General features: G+C 43.8%; 2 protein-coding genes across 2 annotated transcripts; both read left to right on the forward strand.

Moving 5' to 3' along the window:
- Nucleotides 1–213: 213 nt before the first annotated feature.
- On the forward strand, nucleotides 214–5,939 carry cidec (cell death inducing DFFA like effector c). Its single transcript, XM_053412504.1, has 6 exons — nucleotides 214–288; nucleotides 908–976; nucleotides 1,477–1,630; nucleotides 2,086–2,235; nucleotides 2,914–3,104; nucleotides 5,335–5,939. The coding sequence occupies exons 2-6, from the start codon at nucleotides 924–926 to the stop codon at nucleotides 5,513–5,515; spliced, it is 729 nt and encodes a 242-aa protein (XP_053268479.1). The 5' UTR covers nucleotides 214–288; nucleotides 908–923; the 3' UTR covers nucleotides 5,516–5,939.
- Nucleotides 5,940–10,035: 4,096 nt separating this feature from the next.
- LOC128425625 (G-protein coupled receptor 22) lies at nucleotides 10,036–24,839 on the forward strand. The gene is made up of 2 exons (XM_053412338.1): nucleotides 10,036–10,140; nucleotides 23,217–24,839. The coding sequence occupies exon 2, from the start codon at nucleotides 23,298–23,300 to the stop codon at nucleotides 24,837–24,839; it is 1,542 nt and encodes a 513-aa protein (XP_053268313.1). The 5' UTR covers nucleotides 10,036–10,140; nucleotides 23,217–23,297.
- Nucleotides 24,840–26,165: the final 1,326 nt, after the last annotated feature.

Below are 26,165 nucleotides of genomic sequence, written 5' to 3' on the forward strand. Positions count from 1 at the left end.
ATCTCATTATGTTTGTGGATGTATCAAACTGGAGTCCAGGGCTGTGTGGGACTGTTCATGGATAGTTGCTCAATAAAGCTTGATGGTTTGTAACTGGATCAATAGTCATCAGCACAAAGTTCAGGAACCAAGTGGTGCAAGAATCCGCAACTAGAGAAGAGTGTGAATCATCACTTGAGGATTAGTGGTGCAAACTGAGGCAGCAGCAGCACTTCAGAACAAGAAGACAGCGATAGGATTTTATTCAAACGCACTCAGGACGGAGAAGGGTCACCTTTCTGAAACTGTGTAAGATCATCTGTGTTATAGATTTAGAAAATGGTTTTACTGGGACGTTTTTGTGAAAAGTGGGTAGTTTATTTTGAACAGAGATTTGTTTTTTCACATGAGCTAGTTATGATACATTTATTTGTGAAAGCCTGGAGCGTAAATCCAATTTACTTCAGATTGTTTGTTTTTCGTTACCTCCATCAGTGTTCGTTTGTATTGATATATTGCAGTACTACACAAAAACTACTGGATGGATTACCACCAACCCTAGGGGAAGGATGAGGTCTGGATTTGGATAGAACTCGTTACATTTTGGGGCAGATGTTTATGTTTTTCACTCTTTAGAATTTAAATTTGTTCATGTTTCTACCTATTTCCCAGATATTAATTTGTGGCTCTGGATGAAAAATATCAGGCACATTAACTGAACTAATATCAAGTGTTAGTCATTTGGTGTAGCTTGGTTGAATTGAACGGTATTGTTGGGCTTGATGGAGATGTGTGACAGTGGAGTTTAATAACAGAAAATAAAAGTATAACTTGCTCTTCTTTTTCTGTGAGGCCTCTTGTACTGTTTGCTAGTAGAGGCGTGTTGCCTTGCAGTTTAAATCTACTAATACTGCAACTTCAATTACAGGTCGAGGTGCACCCAGATGGATTATGCCATGAAGTCTCTCAGCCTTTTGACTCCGTCCTCCCTCTCCAAGTAAGAGCACTGCCTCGCCAGCTGATTATGATCAGTTTATAGAAAGGTTTAACTCTTTTAATTATATATAATTATTATTGACTTGCATTAAATAAGTATGCTTGTATACAGATACATGGCAGGCACTAAACACTGACACACTATATATATTTACTGACTGAAAAAACTCATATATCAAAAGAAACAGATACCATAAAACCGAACAAACCAGTTGGGGGGTGAAGGTACGGATCAATAACAGTTCAGTTTAATCACATAACCTATTTTTCAAATATGATCTTATTAACATCCAAGGCCCGTCTTCACCATGGTCGTTATCCTGTTCCATTGACAATAAATACATTAAATCATTTAACCAATTTTAACATCTAAAGCAATTTGGTTTATGTAATTTCCAATTCATCATAATATACAGACAAATGCTAATGCACGGTGAGATATGTGAGCATTCTCTGTTTATCTTCTACCTTTGTGCTGAATGTTTTGCGTTTTGCTCTCAGGTGTGTGACAGCCAGCATGTCGGCCAGCGCCTCCATGACCCAGCAGCTCCTGTCAGGTCGAGCTCCTCGGACCAAACCCTTCAGAGTCACGAATGCCGACTGCAGTGTGAAGAAGGGCATCATGGCCGACACGCTGCACGACCTGATGAACAAGGTAAGGAGGGAGGGAGGAGTATGGGATGTGAGGAGAGATGGAGGAGCATGGGAAGTGAGGAGAGATGGAGGAGCATGGGAAGTGAGGAGAGATGGAGGAGCATTGGATGTGAGGAGAGAAGGAGGAGCATGGATAGTGAGGTGGCAGAGGAGGTTTGTGACAGTGAGTCCAGCATTCAAAGGAATAGTAAGATTGAAGACACAGTGATGAAGCAAGGAGCCACCCTGGTGTGTGCAGGGGATTAAAATGACCACAGACTGTGACTCATGTATTGAATCTGTGATTCTCCTGCACATTTCAAACTCGTGCTGCTTAAAGTTCACGAGACTGTGACTGTCGGATGAGTCTTTGGCAATGTCTTTATATGGGGAAACATCTATCTTGAGTAATGTGAGTCTGGCCTGTTAACCATGTGATGCACGTCTGTATTTGTCTGTCCGTCCCTGCTGTCTCAGGCCAGCGAGTCGTTGAGCGTCCCGTGTGTCGGTGCCTTGGTGCTGGGTGAAGACGGCACCGACGTGGACACAGAGGAGTTCTTCCAGACGCTGCCTGAAAACACGGTCCTCGTGCTGCTGGAAAAAGGACAGCAGTGGAGCCAACATCCGGTATGTCTTTTTCCCATCAACCACTAGGTGGCACTCTGGTTCAGTTGCTTTAATGCACTACACAGAGGGAAGCTTGACATATTGATAGTCTTCTTTTGTTTTGCTATGTCATTGAGTCTTAGATGAATAAAATGACTGACAGAGAGACCTCTCGCTCCTGAATGAAGCGGCCATGAATAAAGACGGTACATGCTTCTGAGCTCCGAAGAATAACACATCAACCATTCAGTGAAATTGAATAGCACCAAACATTTTCTCCTTCAGACTGAATAGAGCAGTAATATGTCAGTTATTGTGCAGCAGACGAACACAGGCGAGCACCAGAGATTAGTTTCTTTCTTCCTAATTTGTTGAGGGAAAAATTAAAGGCATGGTGTTGAATATTAATCAGACCCGTTGTATCATCAAATATGACTCATGTTCGCCCAAAAGCAATTCATTTCCATATGAAATTGATGCAGGAGATGATTTGCATTCCCCATTCCCAAATATTTACCCTGCTGACCTCGCATTGATCCTGCCTGGTTGTCATCCGCCATCATCCTCAGCACTGACAGGAGCGGCTTCAGTCAGTATGTGTGGCTGGTGGAGGTGTCATCCGGTCCAGGTTGCAGCCACACCACCTGCGTCTGTGCCCCTCTGACCTGACTCATGTTCCCCCCCGCTGTCACCTCACAGGACAGCCTCTCCAGAGATCAGCTCGGTGAGCAGAGGCGGCGGCACCGGACAGATGTGGCCAAGCTGACCCTCGACCTCTACAAGAACAACCCCAATGATTTCATTGGCTGCCTGAACGTGAAAGCGACCCTGTACGGTGCTTATTCCGTGTCCTATGACCTGCGCTGTTATGCTGCCAAAAATATGTTGAAGTGAGTGAAAATGATCACCAAATATATGAGGCCCTGTATGATTTATATGCTGTTGCGTTGAACCATTGCGTAACCGTTTTGTCTATTTTCACCCAAGCATCATTGAAGCCCTTTTTGGATCCTTGGTAAAGGTTAATTCATTTAGAGATGAATTTCAATCCATTTTAACGAGTTTCTAATACATAAATTACCAAGCGGATCGTCACCTTTCGACAATACAGCCATCCACTAACAATTCAGTTATTATCTGGTCCATATCCTGCTGTGTGCTGCTTTAATAACACATTGACAGCAGTTGCCGTATTCTGTGCACAGCCCCTACAATGTAAAGCATGAAGTTATGCTGTACTGAGTTCACCCGTGTGGGCGGCAGAGCTAAAATAGAACAAAGGTTAGATTTTACACGGATTAATTTCGGGAAGAGTTATGTCATTGCTGCGGAGATCTGCTGGTTTTCAGCTCTGACACGGAGCTTCGGTCGGAGAGGATTACATTTAGCAAATTGTCACAAACTCGGCTTTTGAGCTCACAATGCAGAGTAAGAGGTGTGTGTCAATTGTCAGCGTCATGAGATGTGGTTGATGTTTGGAATGTCCCTCTGAGGTCGTGAGTCGTTTTCTCATCAGCTGATGTGGAGTAAGTAAATCAGTAAAGTTACGTTGTTTTGACACAAGAATGGAGGATTTGAGCAAGCAAATCAGCCGGGAGCAGATGATCAGGACACATAGCACCTGAGAAAAGCTGCTTGTGGAAGTATTTTGAGTTTTACACGTAGACAGATGTTTATGACTGTTTATCAACTTAGTAGGGGAGAGCGGGGTAATGTGGGACATCTTTTACATTTGCTCCCCTCTAGGCAAGCTAAAATGATATATCAGTAAAATGTACACATTTCCAACTAATTCCGGATGTTTTCTAGCAATGGAAATGATCAGAATGTCTTCAGGACAAAGGGCAGTGAAAATATGATGAAAAAATTGGTCTTGTGTCCCACTTTACCCCAGCTAAGGGGTAAAGTGGTCCACTTACTTTTTCCACTTTAAAACTACCATAACAACACATGTTGTAATAGTTAAAATCCTGACAACCACACATTCCAAAACTAATATTGGACTAGTAACAGAATCATGGGGATTGGTCAATTAAGCACATTTATGATTATTATGATTCATGTGATCTCTTGCACACCCTAGCTTACCTGCACATTGTTTCTCTGTCCAATTGGCAGGGACAGGGATATTGTTTTTCTCTGCGTATTCATATTCCAGTTCACGGCACTTAACTGGAGCAAGGCCATGGAGCTGGTCAGCTAGTTGTTTCAAGTGTTTGGCTCCTCCTCCATCTCATCTGTGAATATTCTCTTTGCCTCAGCTACTGCACCCCAGGCTACTGATTTTACTTTCCCTTTCTCTTTTTTCTTTATGAATCTTTTGAGGGTTGTCTTATCAATATTTCTATCCCTTCCAGCTTTTCTTAAGGACTTCTTTCCTTGCATGACCTCAGCGGCTGCACTCTCCATCTCTGCGAGGGGTGTTTGGCCCCAGGTTGTCTTCCTGGTGTATAGTTTCTTGGCATGATGGCTTTTCTACAATGTTTATGACATTAAAAATAAAAGATATATAATGTAATATAACACTAAAATATGTTTAAGACTAAACTTAACTTGTGTTTCATGGTGGGGTAAAGTGAGAGACTGTCCCACTTTACCCCGAAGCCACAATTTTAGAAAAACAACATCTTTTAGCAATTCAGGCTAATCTTCAGCAAGCATCAATCACATGGTTTTATATGTTGGAAGTTCACCAACATGTATGATATAAGTTTTTCTACCTGATTCAATTTGTTTTGACACAACAGTTGACTAAGTTCAAAGCAAGAAAATTTACTTTTACATGCAAAAAACACATTTTTGTTAAAAAAACATACTTTCCACAGCACCAGCCTTAACTTCTCCTTCATGGCAAGGGGGGACGGGAGGGGCTTGAAAACCTAATAGTCACATGACCACAAATGTGTTCCGTTGCCTTGATACAGGGGGTGTTTCACATCACCCGATGTCCCACATTACCCCGCTCTCCCCTACCTTACAATCTGTGGGCTCACCTGTTAGCTTCCCACCCAAGTGAGGCAGCAGGGGAGCCACCACAGACGAGCCGAGCAACATCAAGTTTTCATCCTCCTCTGACTTATCCAAACGAATCGCATGTCATGTTGAAATCGTTCGTTCCAGGGAGGCTCTGCGATGGACCATCTTCTCCATGCAGGCCACTGGCCACGTCCTGCTGGGCTCGTCCTGCTACATCGAGCAGCTGCTGGATGAGGAGGAGGAGGCCGAGAAGAGCCTGGCGCTGCCACAGGAGAGCAGGATCAGACAGCTGCAGAGCATGCTGCTGGGAAAGATCGCCCACTGATGATGGTCTGCATGGCGGAGGGGACAATTCTCCGATTGAGCACACAGATGAAACGATCAATATTTACCTGATCATATCGCTGCAGGTTGGAAACATGGCAGATGTTGCAACAGCTCACGCCTCACAGTCACTTTCTTGCTCTGTTACATTGTTTTGTCCCACACAACATGTTATCCCTCAGAAAGCACTTTTACTCACTACTCTAACTTTTCCTTTGGAGATGAATAAATAAAACTTTTTATTTCCCACACCTGAAAGTTCCTTTAATTCGACAAGTCCTCTCAGATGTGCAGTGTGAGCCCATTAGACTGGTGCTTGGGTGTGGTTCCTGGTCACAGTCGGTGTAATTGGCCGCAGGTCCAGCTGTCTCTCCCACGCTTCTCTAATTGTCCCCAAGCCCGCACTGTCCTGCCAGCTGCAGCCTGCCTCCTAGACGCAGGCGAAGAGAAGGGGAATAGCAAGCAGCTGCAGGAGGCAAGGGAAGGGAAGCGAACCATTATACAGAGAGAGGGGGAGAGAGAGAGAGAAGGGGAGAGAGAGAGAGAGAGAGAGAGAGAGAGAGAGAGAGAGAGAGATAGAGAGAGAGAGAGAGAGAGAGAGAGGCTTCAGCTGGTCACAGAAGTGCCACTTTTGCCATCTTGTCGTGGAAAGTGGGAAAAAAGCTGAACAGGATTTAAACAGATTGGCCGTCGAATGCATCGTGAAGCAGAAACCTCTGCTGAGAGGATTCAGTGGGTTAAGAGATGAAGCGTCACTGGGGACCAGCGTCTTCTCTCGTCCACTGGTTGAAACCGAGTCAGCTGGTAATTTCTGATTCAGTTCATGTTAACATAAAGTTAATTAAATACCCAGTGTGATACCAGCTGGTTCACTGTTTGCTAATGTAGTGAAGAACAAGCATGTTTTCTTAGCTGTAGAGGCAATTACAGTTTTTCTCAGTTGTCAACACACAAAAAGCAAAAATTTGGCACAATTTGCACAACCTTCACTTCATGTACCAATCACTCGACCCAATTTGGCACTACTTCCAACTCCCTTATCTGCATTGGACTCTGACTTTCCTTCTTTACACTCTGATGTCAATTACACATCACCTTGTTGTCAAAACACTACACACAATGTTCAGTTGTTGCACACACTTCTCGAGTAAAATCTCAAAGCATCAACCTACAACACACAAATACTCAAATCTCTAAACATTCAGGTCTGTTGAGCAATTTCACCTCATTTACACAGCCGAACAGGAGACTGAAATTATAGATATGGTTCGTGAGAACAACTCTATCACACTCAGACAAATAAAAACTAGGATCCTGGCTGACCATGCTACATTTAGAAACGTCCAGACCGTCAGCCTCTCTACATTGAAGCGTATTCTTTATAGGACTGCCATGTGGATGAAACAAGTGTTCAGGGTCCCATTCGAACGGAACACAGGCATCAAGGAGTTATTGCGAGAGTTTGTGCTTGTAAGTATCATACATTCAGCACTGACACATGCATGTATTGTACCTGTAATCCAATATTGTTCCTTTTCTACAGTGTCTCACTGTAGCCCACTGTGTTGACCTCTCTGTGTCCATACTGTAACTTGCATTCTCATGCTGATCCAGGAGCATGACACAGCTCATGTGTTGTACCAGTACATCTTTATTGATGAGGTGGGATTCAACCTGTTGAAGAGGAGGTGACGGGGCAGAAACGTCATTGGCCAGCGGGCCATTGTTGAGGTCCCCGGCCAGCGTGGTGGGAACATCACAATGTGTGCTGCATTGAATCACCATGGGGTCTTGCACCGCCATGCACACCTAGGGGCCTATAACGCTGCCCATCTCCTCGTCTTCCTGGATGGCCTGCATGACCTGCTGGTACCACCTGGCCAGGTAGATGACCCACAGTGGATCGATCACGTTGTCATCTGGGACGATGTGAGCTTCCACCGGGCTGCTCAAGTGGGTGAGTGGTTCCAGGACCACCCAAATTTTTCCGTTCTATACCTTCCACCTTATTCTCCTTTCCTGAATCCTATTGAGGAATTATTTTCAGCTTGGAGGTGGAAGGTATATGAACGGAACCCACAGGACCGGGTACCACTGCTCCAGGCCATGGAGGAGGCCTGTGGCAACGTGAGTGTCGAGGCCTGTCAGCATTTTGTGTGTGGGGTTTTTAGTTTTCTGTGTGCAGTTTTGAGAAAGCCGTTAGTGTTTTGAAAAACGTGTGTTAGCGATTGTGAAAAACTGTAATTTTTGTGAAGGGGGGGGGGGTTGAGCAGGCCGGTTTACAGTTCTGTACTGTTCTCTGTGTGTACCGAATAAACCTTTTTATGCTGCATATTTCTGTGCTGTTTTATGTTTGACTATGAAAAAAGTAGGCCTACACTGAGACATTTTACAAAAGGACAAATGGCTCATTCTCCAGAGTCATTGTCATTCATATGGTGTGTTCCATTTTGATGATTGTGTTTTCAATTTTGCACTTCAGTGTGTTGTAAATGCTTGGTAGTGTGCAAGCAAATGCTTAGTTGTGTGTACTCAATGAATGGTATGTGTGTGTCATTTGAAAATATGGCTGTGTACCAAATGAAAACACGAGTTCCATTTTGTGAACAGGTAAGAGATTTGATGGCAAAGAGTCATCTTGCAAAGGGAGTGTCAGGTTTAGCATTTTGTGTGTGAGGTTTTCAGTTGTCTGTGTGCAGTTTTGAGAAAGCCGTTATTGTTTTGAAAAAAACGTGTGTTAACAATTGTGAAAAACTGTAATACATTTTCTATTGGTTTAGTTTTTGCTGTGGCATCAATTAAATCCCATCACATAGAAAGCCCGAAAACCAGTTTCACACCAACATGCATATGATATCAAAGTGAACACTGGTCATGTGCCAAGTCTTTGTTTGCACTGAAATGAGTCACGTAGTGCGTGTGGATGGTCTAATGCTTTATTCTACATTTGCTGTGGTTCTGTGGTTGTCTCGGTCGACCTTGATGTTTGAGCTCAGAACTACAGCTTAACAGTACCCTCTGGTCACTTGAAGAAACAACTTCTGATCCAAATGAAAGCTTAGGGGTCGCCCGACTACCAAAAACAAAAAACAAGAGCTCACAGAGTGTACCTTCACAAAGGCTGATTGGACCTCATCACCATGTTGGAGTATACAGGTACATATACAATGTAGATGGAGTTTTTAAAAACGGTCAGCAATTAAACCTATTCATGGATATTTCTACACAATCTTATACATTTTTAATGAAAATATATACGCATTTTTTTGTTGAGAAATTTCAAAAAATGTGTAAGAAAGTGGAAAAAACAATGCTGGATCTGCCCCCTGATACGGACCCACAGCAAAATGTTATGGTTTATCTCCTGAATTATACCACATTGTGTCATGTTTCGTGGTAATTTGAGTAGTTTTTGTAAAATGCTAATTAACGTGTCGTGTATTCGTTAGAATAAAACATGTTGGTATGTGCTTAAAACATAATGATAGGCTTACATACATGTTGCCTGCCCTCTGGACTCTTAGACATTTTCGGAGAGCCCTCCAGATGTTTATCTTATTTGCACTCTACCTTTTTGGGATGACCTTTAACCTAGGGAGTTGTCTTGACCAGCTGGTGGATGGAATGTTTTTGACCAATGTGTCTTCATGTTCGGACACAAAAACGTGCCCTTATTTAGCCAAACATCCCATAAGGGGACGTCATTTACCTGAAGTCAAGGGCGGAACCAATGTCCCTATATAACTGTGTGTAAGACCCCCGCACGTCAGATTTTCACCATTTGGCTGTGTGATGTCTCCGGGTTTCTAGATGCCCGTCCTGACCTGTGAAACTTCTGTGTAATAAACTTTGTTATACTGAAGGTATTAGGTCCTCGGAGTCCTTTCTTCATCATCAACAACTTCTACAACAACATCGACCTCTCGGCTACATAGAATATACGATAAACGCGGAGGAAAACATAATCTCATGGGGGGGGGGGGGGTGACAAACACAAGACAGTATTACGAATGTGGACATTTCAACTGTTCGTTGTGAGATTCAGATATGCAGAGAAGAGATGTTTACAGAAGTCTCCACGCTGTGGACCCAGATATTCTAGTATTTCTGAATCAAAATTTTAACGTTTATGAGGAGGTGGTATTATATTTCTTCCTGGAGACAGAATGGATATTTGGCCCTTGTTCAATGTAAACAGTTTGCAGAATATTTCTGTGGACCTGGTTTCTGATCTCATTATGCAGTATGTTGATAAAGTGGCCAATCACATGTGCAGTAGAAGGATTGTACACGTGTAGCCAGGTTTTTATGTGTGAAATGGATGGAGTCACTATTTAAAATGTGAATGCAAATTTGAATAAAACTCCAAAAATGTGGTTTGACCTGAGTGACCTTGATATCTGGCACCTCCCCCCTCCTCCTCCTCCTCAGTCAGTGGAAGTCATCCTGAAAGCGGAGACCTCCGTGGATCCAGCCGGAGTCTGAGCTCTGCTCACTGTGGACAGTTGCCCCTGGTGGAGCTGCTGCTGAGCACGAGCTCTGCTGTGCCACAGGAGGAACGCTTCTCACTAACGCGCACACAGGTGGCGGACATGGATCTCTGAGCGCACGGCTCCAACCCCAGAGGTAAGAATCCAGTTTTAACAATAAACAAAAAATATTTTTTTTAGAACTCAGGTATTCGTGCAGCCGTATATCTGATAAAACATTATATTGTAAAATGCGCACGCAGCTTTTGGCGACGGTATCTTGCCTGATCCAGTCCAGCATTAACTGCAGCTGTCAATTTAAAGAGACCGTTTTTCACTTTGGTATTTTAGAAAGTTAATTAAAGATTCACTAATAACACGTCTGGTGTATTTGTAAAAGCTCTCGGGTGAAGTTTTACGCAGCGTAATTTACTATGTACGTTGTGGACATTTACCAAAATCATTTTAAGTGGAAGCATTGCTTTGTTAATGCATATTGTGTTCAACTTTATCCAGTGTAAAGATGGGTGCACTTGCACTCCTACTGTGCAGCGCATAGCGCACCGCCCCGCGCTGTTTGGCACATCGGAGCGCATGAAATATCGATTTCGCAGAGGAATCAGTGTTTTATTAGAAACCTCGGGCTGGCGTGTGGGAGGAGGTGCTTGACACAGTTACGGGCTCCGAGGCTGTGTATCTCTCCCACGCTCCCGAGGGACCTGCAGTCCGCTGAAACATCTCACCGTGCACGCAGCACATCAAAGTGTGCGCGTCTGTGTGTTGTCAGTGTGTTTGCGTTCGCGCTTTGTTGTGCGCGCCAGCAGCCTGGGGGACAAACATGCATCTTATAAAAGACATGAACCTCTGCTAATCTGTTCTCACTGCCCGTCAGTGTCAATTTATTACTGAACTGTGACTTTATCTCCAACTGTTTTGCAATCATATGGAGAGACTAACTAAATACTGTTAAATGTACATTTAACCTTATTGTTAAATATTATGAGGTTATACCTAAATAGTTGTTTCCCCATCTGTTTTGTCTTATTCCAACCTGTTGTGTGGAATAACATCTACCAGCTAATTAATTTATCTACAGCGATTTTGATAATTACTTAAGGCTCCAGCTTTTTGATGATTTTCTTCATCTTCTGTGAAGTTATGACGAGCTTATTTTCATAATTTTCTGATATTGTGTTGACCAAATGATGAATTGAGACCTAATCCCCATTAGTTGTATGTAACGATTTCCATTTAAGTATTTTCTCTATTTGCATTTAGACAATCCAGTAAGATGAGCAGTTGCCATGAATCTTTTTTTGAACGGAATAATTTGCTGCTCACCATCTATAATGTGCCTTCACAGAATAACATAAATCAGGCTTATATACTCTCCTCTCATACAACCCACAGCCTGTGTAGTGTCCATCTCACCAGCAACAGTTTGCTACAGAAGGAAGCAGCCCAGAAGAGATGATGTACGGAGAAGAAAGACTGTAAAAGTGAAACTAATATGCAGTGAGACACAGCAGGGGAGAGGAGGAGTAAAGGGGGAGGGGTGCTGGTGATTTGTAGCAACATTGTGGAGGTGGAGAAGAAGAAGAAGAAGAAGAAGAAGAAGAAGAAGAAGAGAGAGGTCCTGATGAAAGCCTTTTGATTCTGTAGCTCCGCTGCGCCGTCCATGTGCTCTGCTGCTGTGGACGGCTTTGATTGTGAGCAGGGAGAAAGATAGGAAAACCAAAACCTTCTTGATGTGTGTGTGTGTGTGTGTGTGTGTGTGTGTGTGTGTGTGTGTGTGTTAACATCATCCCCTCTCTGTCATCCTGACTCCAGCTCACACACAGTTGGATTAATTGTCTATTAATTGCCTCCTTCTGCAGCTAAGTAACCTCATCATTTATCACCCAAGTGGCTTTCTGTTCAGCATCTGTCGTCTATCAGTTGTGTCACCACAGACCCCTTTACTCTCTCTTTCTCTCTCTCTCTCCGTCTTCTACCCCCTTTCTTTTCTTCTCTCTGCCTCTTCATCGAGCTTTCTTTGTGCCATTTCAGGTCTATATTTCTGCTCAGCGATAAATAATTCAGGTAACAGGACAACACAAAGGACCTTAGTGAGAGCCTGGATACTCAAACCTGAATTAGCCCCATCTACCATTTGGAGCGCTCGCCTGAATAATAGATAACTTTCCCAATACCAAGCATGTCCTAGAGTCAATGACTTAAAAAAAGGCAATAGGTGCTCTTACTGTGCGTTTAAGTTATCTGTCAGATTCATCCTCCTCCATCAGGGAAAGATGTGCATACATTAAAGATGAGTCTCCTGAAGAAGTTATTTATAAAAAGAGTTCTTACTCTGCCTTATATTCTCCCTCTGAGCCTGTATTTCTCCATTTTCTACGGCTGCATTTACCAGCTGCTCCTCAGCTCCAATATGAAATAAAAATATTTATGACTGGGACATAAATGAGGATTGGGTTTCTGGCTAGAAAGTATGGATTCAGCCATAATCCAACCAGGTAAAAACGCTGTAGGGAGAGCCAGTGAAGTAAACTCTGTAAACTGCTCCAGATAATAACACTACAGTGAGGGACACTATGTATGCCTGTGGTTTAGGAGGTAGAGCGGGTCGTAATCTATGGGTCAGCAGTTAGATCCCGTTCCGCATGCTAAAGTGTCCTTGGGCAAGATAATGAACCGAAGATTGCCCCTGATGGCTGTGCCAACAGTGTGATTTATGTGTGGCAGAGAAAGAGCTGCACATAGATGCACAGTATGAATGTGTGAATGCATGAATGGCAAAACGTTAATGGAAAGCATTTTGAGTGGTCTTCAAGAAAAGAAAAGCGCCATTGACCAAATGGCAGTATACAGTATATGTTGTTTTATTGGAATCTGACTTTTTATTTTTGCATTTTACAAATGTTTAAACACAGGCCAAACAAACACATCATACCAAACAGGTTTAGAACGGAAACTATGTGTATGTGTATGTTAAATCTAAAACTGGTCTCAATAAAAAGAGAAAAGCGTTACAGGCTTCAGGTATTCATTATGCTGTTTCAAATGTCTAACAGCTGGATCATTTCAAAATAAAATATCTTGCATCAAACTATGTAAAAAATGAACTTGAAGAACATTTTTGAATCTAAATCTCAAGACAGATATTAAATGTACTTCTCCAAATGTCAAACTATCCCTTTACAACTTAAATACCTGAATATACAGTGTAATAAACTGTACACTAACAGAACTGCACAGCGAGTCATATGTGATAATATTGACGATGTTTTTTTTCATAACATGTAACTGACATTCGCTACAGTGCAGAACCGTTCTATTCAGTTTTGTGATATCCACTGCACTCAGAAACGCTGGACATGATGATACTTATCTTGCAAATGGAAAACACAAGTGTAGTCGTTGTCCTTACATTTGAAGGTCAGAGTCATGCACTAAAGTTACCGTGTTGAAGGCTGACAGCTGGAAGTCAGATTCAGCAGGGAGTCCGTATCTGACCATTTATTTGTTTTCCATTTATCCCACCGGCAAAGAAATAATCCCATACATTTACCCAAGTGACTTTTAACCTCTGTGTTCACCTACAGCAGCAAGACCACTTAGACTCAGCAGGCGTCCTGTTGCACATCTAACTGTGTGTGTGCATGCATGTACTAATATACATATACATGTGTGTGTCGGTCATTGGACCAGCTGTGCCGAGGATGACCACTGGCCTCTGAGTGTTTTGCTCTGACATGACATTTTATCTTCATCACGGCGTGGCGACTGGAGAGAGCACTCAAATAACTGCTGGATGTCTCAGCAGGGAGTCAGTCTATTTACACACACTTGCACTTACACACTCATATGTCGTTGGGTGTTCATTGTATAGAGGGTGCGTACATGCTCTGTGTTCTTACTGCTCCATCCTCTCTGTTTTGTCGTTCCTCACCCCCTCTCACTGAAGACTCTTGTGCTGTCGCGTCTATTCTTGTGCCTCGCTTTGTCCTCAGTAATGTCTTGTGAGCTCTGCTCCGCTTTGTGGTGCCATTGTCTTGACAAGTGATTGAAGCTGCCTGTTTTGGCACAAAGGGGGGAAATGATCAGGCTCCTGGTGCCAGAAGATGACCATCTGCTGTGATCGCAAAAATCCCTTGAGTATATCTGTTATGTTGTTAAATCTCAATATATGCACTGTATCTGTGGTTCCCAAAGTCAGGGGTCAGGACACCCTGGGGGATTCGGGAGACACAGAGAAAGGGGTCGCAAGATGATGATAACTATTTAAAAACAATTAAAATAAAGGGGCTGAAAGATTTGGGGCCCCCGGCCTCCACAGTGACATCCCCCTTCTCGACCGCAGCAGCCCCTGTGCGAAACTTCATACCTTCCCCACGAGCCTCCCCTCGGTCGAGTTGACAGCGTGATTAGATTTTCAGGCACCCTGCTGCATAACTTTGCATAGTGATGAAGAGAAACTGATTTTCTTGAAACTGCTCTGATGCTGTCTGATGCTTTAAGATACTGAGTAAATAGCATCCATGTGTTAGATGATGAGAAAAACTGTTTTAGCTCAAGTCACATAGGTTTAATATCACCGGTGGGGTTTCTTGCAGACATTGGTCTGACCTTCAAGGTCACCTGGCACGTGAACTAAGATGGAAGAACACGATAAAACTTGTTATCTGACCAACATCAGCATTGTCACTGAGAGCATGTTATATGCTGACTTTAGCATTTAGCTTCAAGCAACACTGCACCTCTTCCGTAATATCTGGTTCTGCTTAAGATGGTAAAGGGTTTGTATTTATATTAGGGCTGTGAAATGATTAAAATTTTTAATCAAATTAATCACAGGTTTCTATGGATTAATCATGATTAATCACATTACCGTTTTTTTCGGAATATTTTTGTGAAAACAAGATTTATGACATTTAACTTTTCTTTTGTGCTGCAACTCAGCAGTTCTTCAGCAGTTATCATTGCTTTTCCATATGGAACATTAATATAATCTTCATCCTAAACAGAATTCGGGTTCCTTAGCCATTGTGTGGTTGAATAAAACTTTTTTTTTTAAATTAAACAGAAATTATTTGAGCTTCTTAGCCATAGGATGGTTGACATTTTTTATATTTTTTGTCACACAACCATTAACCACACCATGAGACAATCTAATGTCTCTAAAGGCCCTCTTAGCTACTCGGTCTTTAGCCAGTTGGTGAGGCAAACTAACTTGTTCAAATTCTCTGACAGTAAAGCTGACCGCTTCTTTTGCACAATGTGTCCGGCGAGTGAGTCTGGTTTGGCGCATTCCACTTGAACGCCCCTCGCCGACCAACACATGCTTCGCGTTGCGGTGGTTAGGCGGGTATTGCTACGTCGAAACGATAACGTCTTCTCGCAGAGTGTGCATATCACCTTGGTTTTACTGAATGTTCGATCTTTGTTTTTTTGGAACACGATCTTCCCGTCCAGAAGGTCCTCAGGTTCATCAGAATTATCCATGTTGTTTGTTTGTTTGAATGGCAGCTGCCGTCTGACTGCATTACGCCGGGTTCACACCGGACGCGGTAGCGACGCCGAAGCGCCGCGCATTACTAATAATATCACATACTGCTGCTGTTATCAGCCTGCAGTAAAAACGGCATTTAATCATTTTTTTCAAGCATATACTTACTTGTTGCTCCAACATTAACTGCAACAGCGTCCCAACATGTGTCTTTTTTGGTGTTGTCTTTATACAACATATGCTGAGAATCAACAACTCAAGTTACTTCTCCACTTCAATGATTAATTTAATGTCATCCTTGTTGAAGAACTTCTCCGCTGTTTGCTCAGTTAAATGTCGGGTGTCGAGGGTAAATTACGTATTCTCCACTCAAGCCTATGTGGAGAATACGTAGCCCCCCCCCCCCCCCCCCCCCCCCTCTCTTTTTTATCTTCATGACTGCTTGTGTGGCTGTAGTGGATGGGCAGAGGGGGACATTAAATCATGTGGTTGGTAAAAGTGGTAAAATTAAAAGTCCAAGACAACAGAACGTGAATACAAAGTATGGGATGCATATTTGATCATTTATATCATATAAAATATGTCATCTATATCGTTTAAAATCATTTTTCAGTGTGTTTCCTGTCGCGATACGCTCGCGTCAAGCGGAAAAAATAGACTCGACGCCGAAACGATCGCTTCACGGCGCTAGGCAGCCGCGGCACAACGCTACGCTTCAGCCTCCGGTGTGTTCAGCGCTGCGGTTTAACATGGGAGTGGATGGGAGCCAGAGGATTGGCGCTGCGCTTACGCCTCGCTTCCGCGTCGCTTCCGCGTCCGGTGTGAACCCGGAGTTAGAGCGGCGACTAGTGCAGAGGCGGCGGAATTGGAAGGTCCTTCTGCGCATGCGTTAAATGTGTTAAAAAAAAAAAACGAATTAATCCTGTAATTTAATCATAACGCGTTAACGCGTTATTTTTCACAGCTCTAATTTATATAGCACTTTTCTAGTCTTGATTACCACTCAAAGTGCTTTACAGTACAGTTTTACATTCACCCATACATTCATACAGAGCATCTATTCGCAGCACTTTCTTATTCTATGGGGGGCCATTCGGGGTTCAGCATCTTGCCCAAGGACACTTCGGCATGCAGATGGGTCAGACTGGGGATCGAACTGCCGACCTTCAGGATGGAGGATGACCACTCTACCCCTCAGCCACAGCCGAACATGAACAAACTTAACACGTGTAACTACCAGTCTGATTTAACCGTAACTCTTTTTGTCGTGTAGACAAGAATCGTCCTTTCTGCACTTACATATATTCCCTATTACTATTCATGTCCCCTTCCTCTGCGTTCCCGTCGTCTCCCTATCATTTTGACAACCTGTTGCATCAGCGCGTCTCATAGGAATAGCAAGATTATCTTGACCGTCATTCATCTTTTTGGCCCTTCAATTATACATGCTATACCGTCTCGTCTCACACATGCTGGCTTCCGCTGGGGGAAGAAGGTTGAACAGAGTCTCTTAGATCTGTGTAGCAAACGGTGGCTGCAGGATGAGCTGTGCTGCTTTGTGAACTCACCTCCCTGCACGACCCTTGGTGCACCGTTAGAAGGACAGTAAGTGAACGTTACATTATCAGACGGGTCTGTGGTTGCTTTGTGATTAAGTAACGTAATTAAAAACGTTCTTACACATCCTAAACCTGCATTGATTTCCTACAATTACTTTCTACAGCCCCCAGGGAACAGGCCTAAATTGCTGCAATAAAGGCTGACTGTTAACATGGAGAGGTTAATGGTGTTCAGCAAAAACAGAGCAGCTTCAAATTTTGCCATCAGATTTTTCCTTCCTGATCAAAATACAAATACGCAATCAGATACACTACTACTGTTAGTGATGGTGTGCTTTCCAAACCTGGTGTCTTCCATTGAGCCTCCAAACTGTGGAATAGTTTTAGCTTTAATCCTAAGTATCGAGAAAAATGTTGGTTTGCTGCCAAGAATTAAAAAAAAGAAGTGTCCATAAACAGGTCACATAAAGAAATAGACTCTGAACACTGTCAATATTTACATATAAATTGAGCAAAAATGAGATCAACACTGGTAGGCGTTAGTGTTCTTAACAAAAAGTTTTGGAGATTAAAAAAGTAAGACATTTCAGAATTGTCAGAATTGGACTCCATGTGTTTGCTTCTCACAAGTTGAAGAACTCAGAGGGAGATTGGTACGTTTTTTTTTTTTCCAGTTTTGCATCATCAAGCGTCATCAATGTGCCCAATTGTTCGCCATGACTTTTCATGCCGTATTCTTACACTTGCACACGGGACAACGACTCTGACATTTGCATATTCAAATACAACCCCCAGGAAAAGTTCAGGACATTCCTCCAGTTCAGTGCATGAGTATATACTGTACATATATAATTTTGTAGTCTAAAGAAAATATCTAGAAGGACCCACTATATAGTGATTTAACAACGTGTCCTAAACAACGAACATGATATTTTGATTAAAGCTTCAGGGCTGGCAGGTGGATGTTGTTGCCTTTGGATGGGGCCAGGCTAGCTGTTTCCCCTTAGTGCCAGACTTTAAGCTAAGCTAAGCTAATTAGCTGTTGGTGGTGGCTTCATATTTACACACACTTGTAAATAAATATTCCTTTAACCTCAGGCTCTGAGCAGACCCTGAATTATATAATCCAACATGAAACTTAGATACCAGTCTCAATGCACGCACAGGACTAGACATCATCACAGGATATTCAGATGAAAATGTGTCATCACTCTCATTACACAGTAAGGGTGTGTGATGAGAGAAGGTTAAAGGGAGGAAGGTGTTGATTGGAGAGGAAATTCATCACCTGGATGTGACATTTTCCTGGTCCTATGTATGTCACACATTAAACAAAGGTCATATAATGCTTGTCTTGTCTTAACGACCACTCCAAGCTTCACACAATGGGACACATTCACACACATTCATACAGAGCTTGTTCTATACACAGACAAAAACACACACGGATGGTTCATCATCGGGGGCCGTTTGGGGTTCAGAAGTCCGTAGATACACCGGAGAAGCCGGGGGATTGAACTGCACACCTTACAATTAGTGGACGACCCGCTATACCTCCTCAGCTGCAGCTGCCTTAGATGTCATGGTACAAGTCAGGTAATTGGCTTCTGCAAAACTAGAAAAAGGTCACACACACACAGGCACTCTGAGAACCCCCTGGTGAGCGTCCACACTCGCAGGTGACTTAATTCAGAAACCGTAAGAGATGCACTTGGTTTCATTCGTTTAACAGCCATCTTGTGGATAAAGTACAGTGTGAAACAGCACATTGCTCCCTGGGGTCATATTGATTGTTTTTTCACACTTGGACTTCACTCGAATGCTCTGTCCATCTCTGCCTGTAAATTTATAAAGAGATTAAACAGCAGTGCAAGGAGAAAACCAACGTAACGGATTTGTTTCAAGTAGAAAACCTCCCCACCTCAAGATGTACAGTATGAATATCACACCAAAACATATAGGTTACAGCATTAAAGATCTGCACAGCGAAACTCTTATATTACAGGGTGATCTATCGTCGAGGGCTCCAGTCTCCATGATCAGACTGCCTCTCCTCTTTGACTTTAAGATCAACAATATCTGTACACCTTTCCTGTTAGGATCTTCTCACCTGTGGAGCCACCACACAGCTTCTCACTCAGCCAATCAGTGGAGTGGAGTCTTCTGGGACTGAAATGGTCCATTGGGGACTACAGGTAACCAGGAAAACAGCTGCAGTGAGGCTGATGTAAGGCGTTAGAGTGGGGAAAAAACCCGTCATCCTCTGCTCCCAGGGACATCTTGTTTACCAGTACCGCTAGCTCGCCCTTCTTATCTACTTCCTTTTCCCCTCAGCCATTTTCTGTAATCAGTCTCAGCTCTCCAGCAGGCTTTTCAGGTGTACAACTATCAGGTGACGCTTTTGAACAAAAATCCACTACTTCTGCACCAATCTACTGTACCTTTCTCTCCAGCTTCCATCCAAACCTTCTGTTCACTCTCCCAATTCCAGCCTCTGATGGCGATCGGACAGTCTGCTCACGATTGGACCGGCTTCACGCGTCCAACGGGAGTCACGCCAAGTGGCTGCATGGTCGAGCTCGTGCACAGCATAAATTCTACACATGCTGTTTCTGTCTGACCCTGTTTCTATTTTTCACTCTTCCCCCCAGTGTCCCTACTTTCATTTCTCCATACCCCCCCCCCCCCCCCCCCCCCCCCCCCCCCACGAGATACCTCTGTTCCTACACTTTCACACTAACCCCTCAAACCGGTAGCTGCCAGCTGCTTCCTCGCTAGCCCAGGACGTGGCATAGAAAGTCTACTCTTGTTTCCACGAAGTCCAGAGTTTACTTATATAACTGAAAATAGTTTAAATAAGAGTAATGTTTTTCTTAGGGAATTTACATTTCCTCCCACAAGCTGCTGTTTACAATAGCCATGGAGAAGCAAAACACTTTAAAGGTCACAGACAAGCAAGTTGCATTGTAATGTGGATTATTAGAAGGTTACTTTTTTACCATTGTACTTGATGGTGGAAGATTTGGCTCACAACTCAACAAACACTTTATTGGACTCCGTTTCTCTTTTTCCTGATATAACAAGTTGTAAGATCTCTGTTTAGTAATAGAGCGGTGTGACCAAAGAGCTCAGTAGTGATCACACACTTCCGTACTATAGCACCTGTGCCTTCATTAATCTAGACCCTTGTAGTGTGGTTGCCATGGAAACAGAAATGGGGGAGAAAAGTCCATCACTCAGGCGAACGTCTTGTTTGCCGGAGTGGAGTTGTGCAGAGTGGTTGATCGTTGAGGGTTGATTAGTTGTGTTGTTTGTTTCCGTGCTATCTCCACTCGTTCGTTCAGTATCAAATGTTTTCGACACTTAATGCTGAGATTTCCACCTCTTGATGAGTTTAGAGCAACGGAAGCTGTGAGTTTAATCATTCAATTGATTTCCCGCAGGTGCAATCAGTGGCCTCCCTATAATCAATGGGCGGCAACTGTGTTGTACAAACTGCCTTTAATCTCGTGGTTGTCAGTGCAACACCAGGCTAAGGTTGTAGAGCAATGAAGACCAGCAGCCATCACGAGACACAGACATATTCAGGCCTTAACAGGATTAAATCAATAGTCTGAATAAGACACTGCTATGTAAACAGCATTGTCTGATTACTTTAATTACTTTAATTTAGTCATATTCAGAAAAAACTAAGTAAGGTATAGAGTATCCTGACCTTAGTCACATTATGTAGATATGTTTAAATCTGTTTCACCAAATGTCCTATTGGAGTTTCAACAGCCTTTTGTGACATACAGTACATACCTGGTCGGGTCTCAAATATCACCACTCGTTGCAGGAGACCATCATCACCATTAGCTTCCAGTGAGAAAAGAGTAAACTTACAGAGTGAACCTGAAGAAGCTACCAGCAAAATGGGTTGTATGTTGTTAGTAAAGTCCTTTCAGTGTGCAGTGGGTAATTTTCTACTTTGCTGTATGGATTTCAGGGTGGCACAGTGCAACCAGCACTATGTGGTTTTTCTCAAGCTACTCTAGCTTCCTCCCAGTCCAAACACATGTAGATCAGGTTCAGTTACTTGAACACTCTAAAACCAGGGTGTCAAACATACAGGGTGTCAAACATACAGCCCGCGGGCCGGATACGGCCCCTCCAGGGGGTCCAGCTCGGCCCGCCGGATGCAAGGCATGCTCTAAATAAAAAATAAAAAAATGAATAAAAAAAAATACAAAATGAAATTTGAAATAAAAAAAGTCAAACTGCCATCTCACTCTCTGCCAGTGATTCTCAAACTGGTGGGGCTCCGAGGCAGGAGCTAATGTTTTGACGTCCGCATCTCTTTAACGGTGGAACAGTAAACAAATCGTTCTTTCGCCGTAGCCAGGGGTCAGCAACCCGCGGCTCTGCAGTGGCTCCCTCTACAGTGTTGTGCATGTGGCGCATATTTTACACGAACAGTGAATCATGTTCACGTTAATTTGTTAAATCATCATCTTATCAGGCCAGCATGAAATACCAGGAGTGGGAAATGTGTGTGTGTGTCCCCAGACAGCACACACACACAGGCCCCAGGTTCCGCCCCCACTCATTCGCTCAGAGATACGCACAGTGAGATCAAAGCTCGTTCATGTGAAGCAGCCGGTCAGTAACAAACAAGACACAGTGTTAAAAACCAAGTTGAAAAGAAAGTACGATGAAGTCTGTCTTGCTCTTGGGTTCAAAGTGAATGAAGGAGGACATGAGGAGAGACCAGTGTGTATTTTAGGTCTAAAAACTCTGGCAGCTGACAGTATGAGACCCAACAAATTAAGTAGACACTTGGAAACATTACACCCCAGTCACATGCATGTGTTCTTTTTGGTTGAGCTTTATCATCGTTGTAACAAAGTGATAATAATTTAATAAATTTTTTCTCTATTTTTTAAAAAGTACAGACTGATAAATGTCACCACTTCAATTAAGTTAAATTTAACTGTGAATGTTTTAATATATTTATTTCCTACCATCATTGTTGTGGAAATCATTGTTAATAATTATTGTGAGAAATAATTAACATTGATGTGATCAGATATTCTCTTCACATATATTATTATTATTATTAAAAGGAGATCTTTGCAACTTTGTTATTCAGGAAGTTTGTATCAAACAAGTAGCCCTTAGTACTACTCTGTACCTTCGAAGTAATCCCCCTCAGTTTCAAAAAGGTTAGTGACCCCTGCCATAGACCATCGGTTCCCAAACTGGGGTATGGGATACGCAAAGTGGTTCAGGGGGTATGCGGTGGTGTGCGGTGGTGTGCACCCCCACCCTGAGCGACGCAACGTCGGCCAGGGCGGAGGGGCGTGGCGTCGGATGGAAATAAACCTGGGGGGGTACGAAGCTATTATGCTATGATTTTACTGGTCTGGCCCACTTGAGATCAAAGTGGGCAGTATGTGGCGCCATAACAAAAATTTGTTTGACACCCCTGCTCTAAAATGACCATAGGTGTGAATGGTCGCTTGACTATGTCTTTTCTGCAGCTACATCTGCACGACTACATTTTAGTTTTAAAATGTGACTAAATGGAAAGGTTTGGAAACGCAGTTGACCCACTTACTACCTACTATTAACCTGTGTGTCTGATTACTTGCTTTTACTTGAATTACTGCTTCATTCAATTTCCCCAATCCCCTGAGCCCCAGAAGTCTTTAGTGATATTGTGGCAGCCTGTGGATCTGACAGCTTGTCTGCAGGTCTCATGCTGTGGCTGAGCCAAAATGGTTATCAGAATTTCTGATAGGTGACAGATTGGAAGCTGGTTTGATGCATAATGCAGCGTTCAGTCTGCAGATGCTGGGGTTGACATATGCATATGGTAGGTGGATGGACGGATAGATAGATAGATAGATAGATAGATAGATAGATAGATAGATAGATAGATAGATAGATAGATAGATAGATAGATAGATAGATAGATAGATAGATAGATAGATAGGTGATGGATGGATGATGTATCAATGGATGGATGGATGGACAGACAGAAAGACAGACAGACAGACAGACAGACATGGGTTATGATCACTGCATTACAAATGTCTAAGATGCTCAGAGAGAGAATAATGGGTTTTGATTCTGTCCTCCACAGTTCACTTCTGATCTGTCTGCATTGTGTTCCCTTCTCCCCAGTGCTGTCATCAAGCTGTTATTCATCCCTGCATCATGGGAGCTCATCAGCGGTGTGACAGATACAATATATGAGGACTCAGCATGGAGACTGACAGCTATACCTCGGGCCCAGCCTCCGCTGACTGGGTTGGGACGGTGGCCGGTCTGGAGGGAACAGGAGTCTTGCAGGAGGAGGGAGGAGGGGGGTCGTCCAGCAGCCCCGTGTCCTGGTACATGCCATACTCGCTGGGCTTCCAGGTGTCGCTCACAGCCTTCCTCATGCTGGAGCTGGTGCTGGGCTTCAGCAGCAACCTGACAGTGCTGGTTCTCTACTGCTCTCAATCCAAATTAGTGGACTCAGTGAGCAATATGGTAACTGTCAATCTGCATATATTGGACGTGGCGGTGTGTGTGCTGTGTCTGCCGCTCACGCTGGTGGTGGTGGTGCTGCCTCCAGGACCAAACCTGGCCCTGCTCTGCTGCTTCCATGAAGCCTGCGTCACGTTTGCCAGCATCTCCACAGCCATCAACATCCTGGTCATCAGCTTGGACCGATATGACATTTCAGTACGGCCGGCCAACAGGATGCTGACCACACGCAGAGCAGCGCTGCTCCTGGCTGCCGTTTGGGTCACGTCAGTAGCTGTGTTTTTTATCCCGTTCTTGGAGGTGCAGTGGTCCAGCGAAGAGGGATCAGAGGAGAAAGGGCAGGCGTTACCCATGTCTTTGTCATCACATAGCACCACAGTGGGGCCAGCATGGCGTAACCTGACCCTGCTGTGTATTGGTGGACAGGGCTATCACACAAGCCTGGGAATGCATTACCATCTTATCCTGCAGGTACCCATCTTCTTCACCACCGTGGCAGTCATGCTCTTCACCTACTCCAGGATACTGAGAGCTTTAAACATCCGCATTGGCTCGCACATGAAGAAGACCCAGCGGTTCAGAGGACCCTCCTGCAGCGGGAGCCACAAGAGACAAAAGAAAAAGAAGGCTGGGCTAACAGTGATCGATGGTGGGGAGTTGGGAGGGGAGCAGAGCAACACAGATGGTACCAAACAGCTCTGCCACCCTCCCCTCATTCCTTCCCCCTCCCCTACACCCACAGCCACCTCTCCCCCTGCCCTGTCCTCATCCGCCCCTCTGGTCATATCTGAAATGGGTGCGGCCACCCCTATGCCAGCCACAATGGGTGTTCAGGCCTCGGTGTCAGCTATCATTGCCTTGCGGAGGGCAGTGCGGCGACATAGGGATCGGCGAGAGCGCCAGAGGCGGGTCTTCAGGATGTCCCTCATCATCATCACCACCTTCCTGGGCTGTTGGGCTCCCCTCTCTGTGACCAACCTGCTAATCCTCGGCATCGGCCCCAGTGACGCACTGATCAGCCTGCGCCTCTGGTTCCTGGCCCTTGCTTACGGCACCACTGTCTCCCACCCTCTGCTCTACGCTTTCACTCGACAGAAGCTGCGCCGTGCCCTCCGCGCCAAGGTTAAAAAGAGGGTGGTGTCCTTGCTCCAAGTAGACCCTTCACCAGGGGGCACGATCATACACAACTCCTGGGTGGAGAACAGGAAAACCACCCGGCAGGTGCGGCTGGAGGCAAGTGAGGGCACTGACCGTTGCCAGGCAGAGGCCCTGTGAGACTGACACTACTAATGTAGATTGTTTCTTTAGGAGACTCACTGCCTGGCGTGTGAAACCAGTGTAAGAAATGTGAAAAACACATTTCTACCTCTGGGAGATGATCCACCAGTAACCACCAGCAGCACGCCCCTTCTAGGCACAACTAACCTCACCTGAGGCAGGAGTAGGGGGAGGTTGCTGTCGTCACTGTAGCGTGCACAGTCTTTGCAGCTGAAGCAAATCATACACAACAAACACTCAAGTGTAAATAATTTGCACTCTGTCAAACACTGAAGTCTGTTTACACGAGGAGCTGCACGACAGAGCATTTTCACAGTGGTGCTTACATAACCACTCCAAAGATTGTTTCACCAGCAGACGATCTGATCAGCCTCCTGCTCAAATGCTTCAAGGCAGCTTAAAAAATGTATGTTCCGCTCCAAATATATGCTCAACAAGTCTTTGAATGTATTGAATATTGTTTCTGCCTTAAATTATGCTCTGTAAGTCTGGCTGAATGGCTGCTGTGCATTCCGAAACACAGAGACAAGAAATGTGAAGATGAGTTGAAAATGTGTCGGGGTTGATGAGGGCCAGTCCACAGAGAGCAGGTGAGGCACATGTCTGAGTACAATTAAGATGTGAAATATTAAATTGCAGTTTGGCTTTAGGTTTAGTTACTATATGTTCAAATGTTACAATGTTTATATAAAAACCCTGCAATTGCTCTTTTTTTCCTGATTTGTATCAAATGGTGTAATATCTTGTTGGTGTGTTGCGTAGACTGCAGGGAGAAGCACAGGTATCATTCATGGGACAAGTTTGTCAGTGGGAAAATACGCTTATTTGCGTTATTTCATAGAGTTCAATCATTCAGATCAACACAAAGTGTATATGAGAAATATGAAGCTACAGCAGCAGTGGCCTAGCATAGCTTAGCACTAAAAAGCGGAAAAAGGAGAACCAGTTAGTCTGGTTCAGTTAAAAAAACTATAATTTCTGATGGTTAGCTTTTGTAAAAAGGAATGAAGCCATTTTCAGGTTAGACCTGTCTACCTGGCTGCTGGCTGTAGATTCATATTTACCACACAGACATGAAAGTGCATGTTATCAATCTTCTCTGAATTTTGGCAAGAAAATTTATAAATGTATTTTCTATTCTTAAAAATTATCAGATGTTAATAGAATCCCTGGTAACGAGTTCAAATGAAACTGTAAAATGGACACATGTTGAACAAAATAAACGGAAATCCTCCAGCATAATGAAGTTTAGTACATCACCAAAAATTGAAGTCTCGAAATGAGCTGTCAAGTTCAGTCACTACAATTCTGGTCAATCTCAAT

This window comes from Pleuronectes platessa, chromosome 2, assembly GCF_947347685.1.
Source record: "Pleuronectes platessa chromosome 2, fPlePla1.1, whole genome shotgun sequence".
Lineage (NCBI taxonomy): Eukaryota > Metazoa > Chordata > Actinopteri > Pleuronectiformes > Pleuronectidae > Pleuronectes > Pleuronectes platessa.

Coding starts and splice junctions, on each gene's coding strand:
- LOC128425625 (XM_053412338.1), top strand. CDS start 23,298: ATGGAGACTGACAGCTATACCTCGGGCCCAGCCTCCGCTGACTGGGTT.
- cidec (XM_053412504.1), top strand. CDS start 924: ATGGATTATGCCATGAAGTCTCTCAGCCTTTTGACTCCGTCCTCCCTC. Junction 1,631..2,085: donor TGCACGACCTGATGAACAAG/GTAAGGAGGGAG, acceptor CTGCTGTCTCAG/GCCAGCGAGTCGTTGAGCGT. Junction 2,236..2,913: donor AGCAGTGGAGCCAACATCCG/GTATGTCTTTTT, acceptor GTCACCTCACAG/GACAGCCTCTCCAGAGATCA.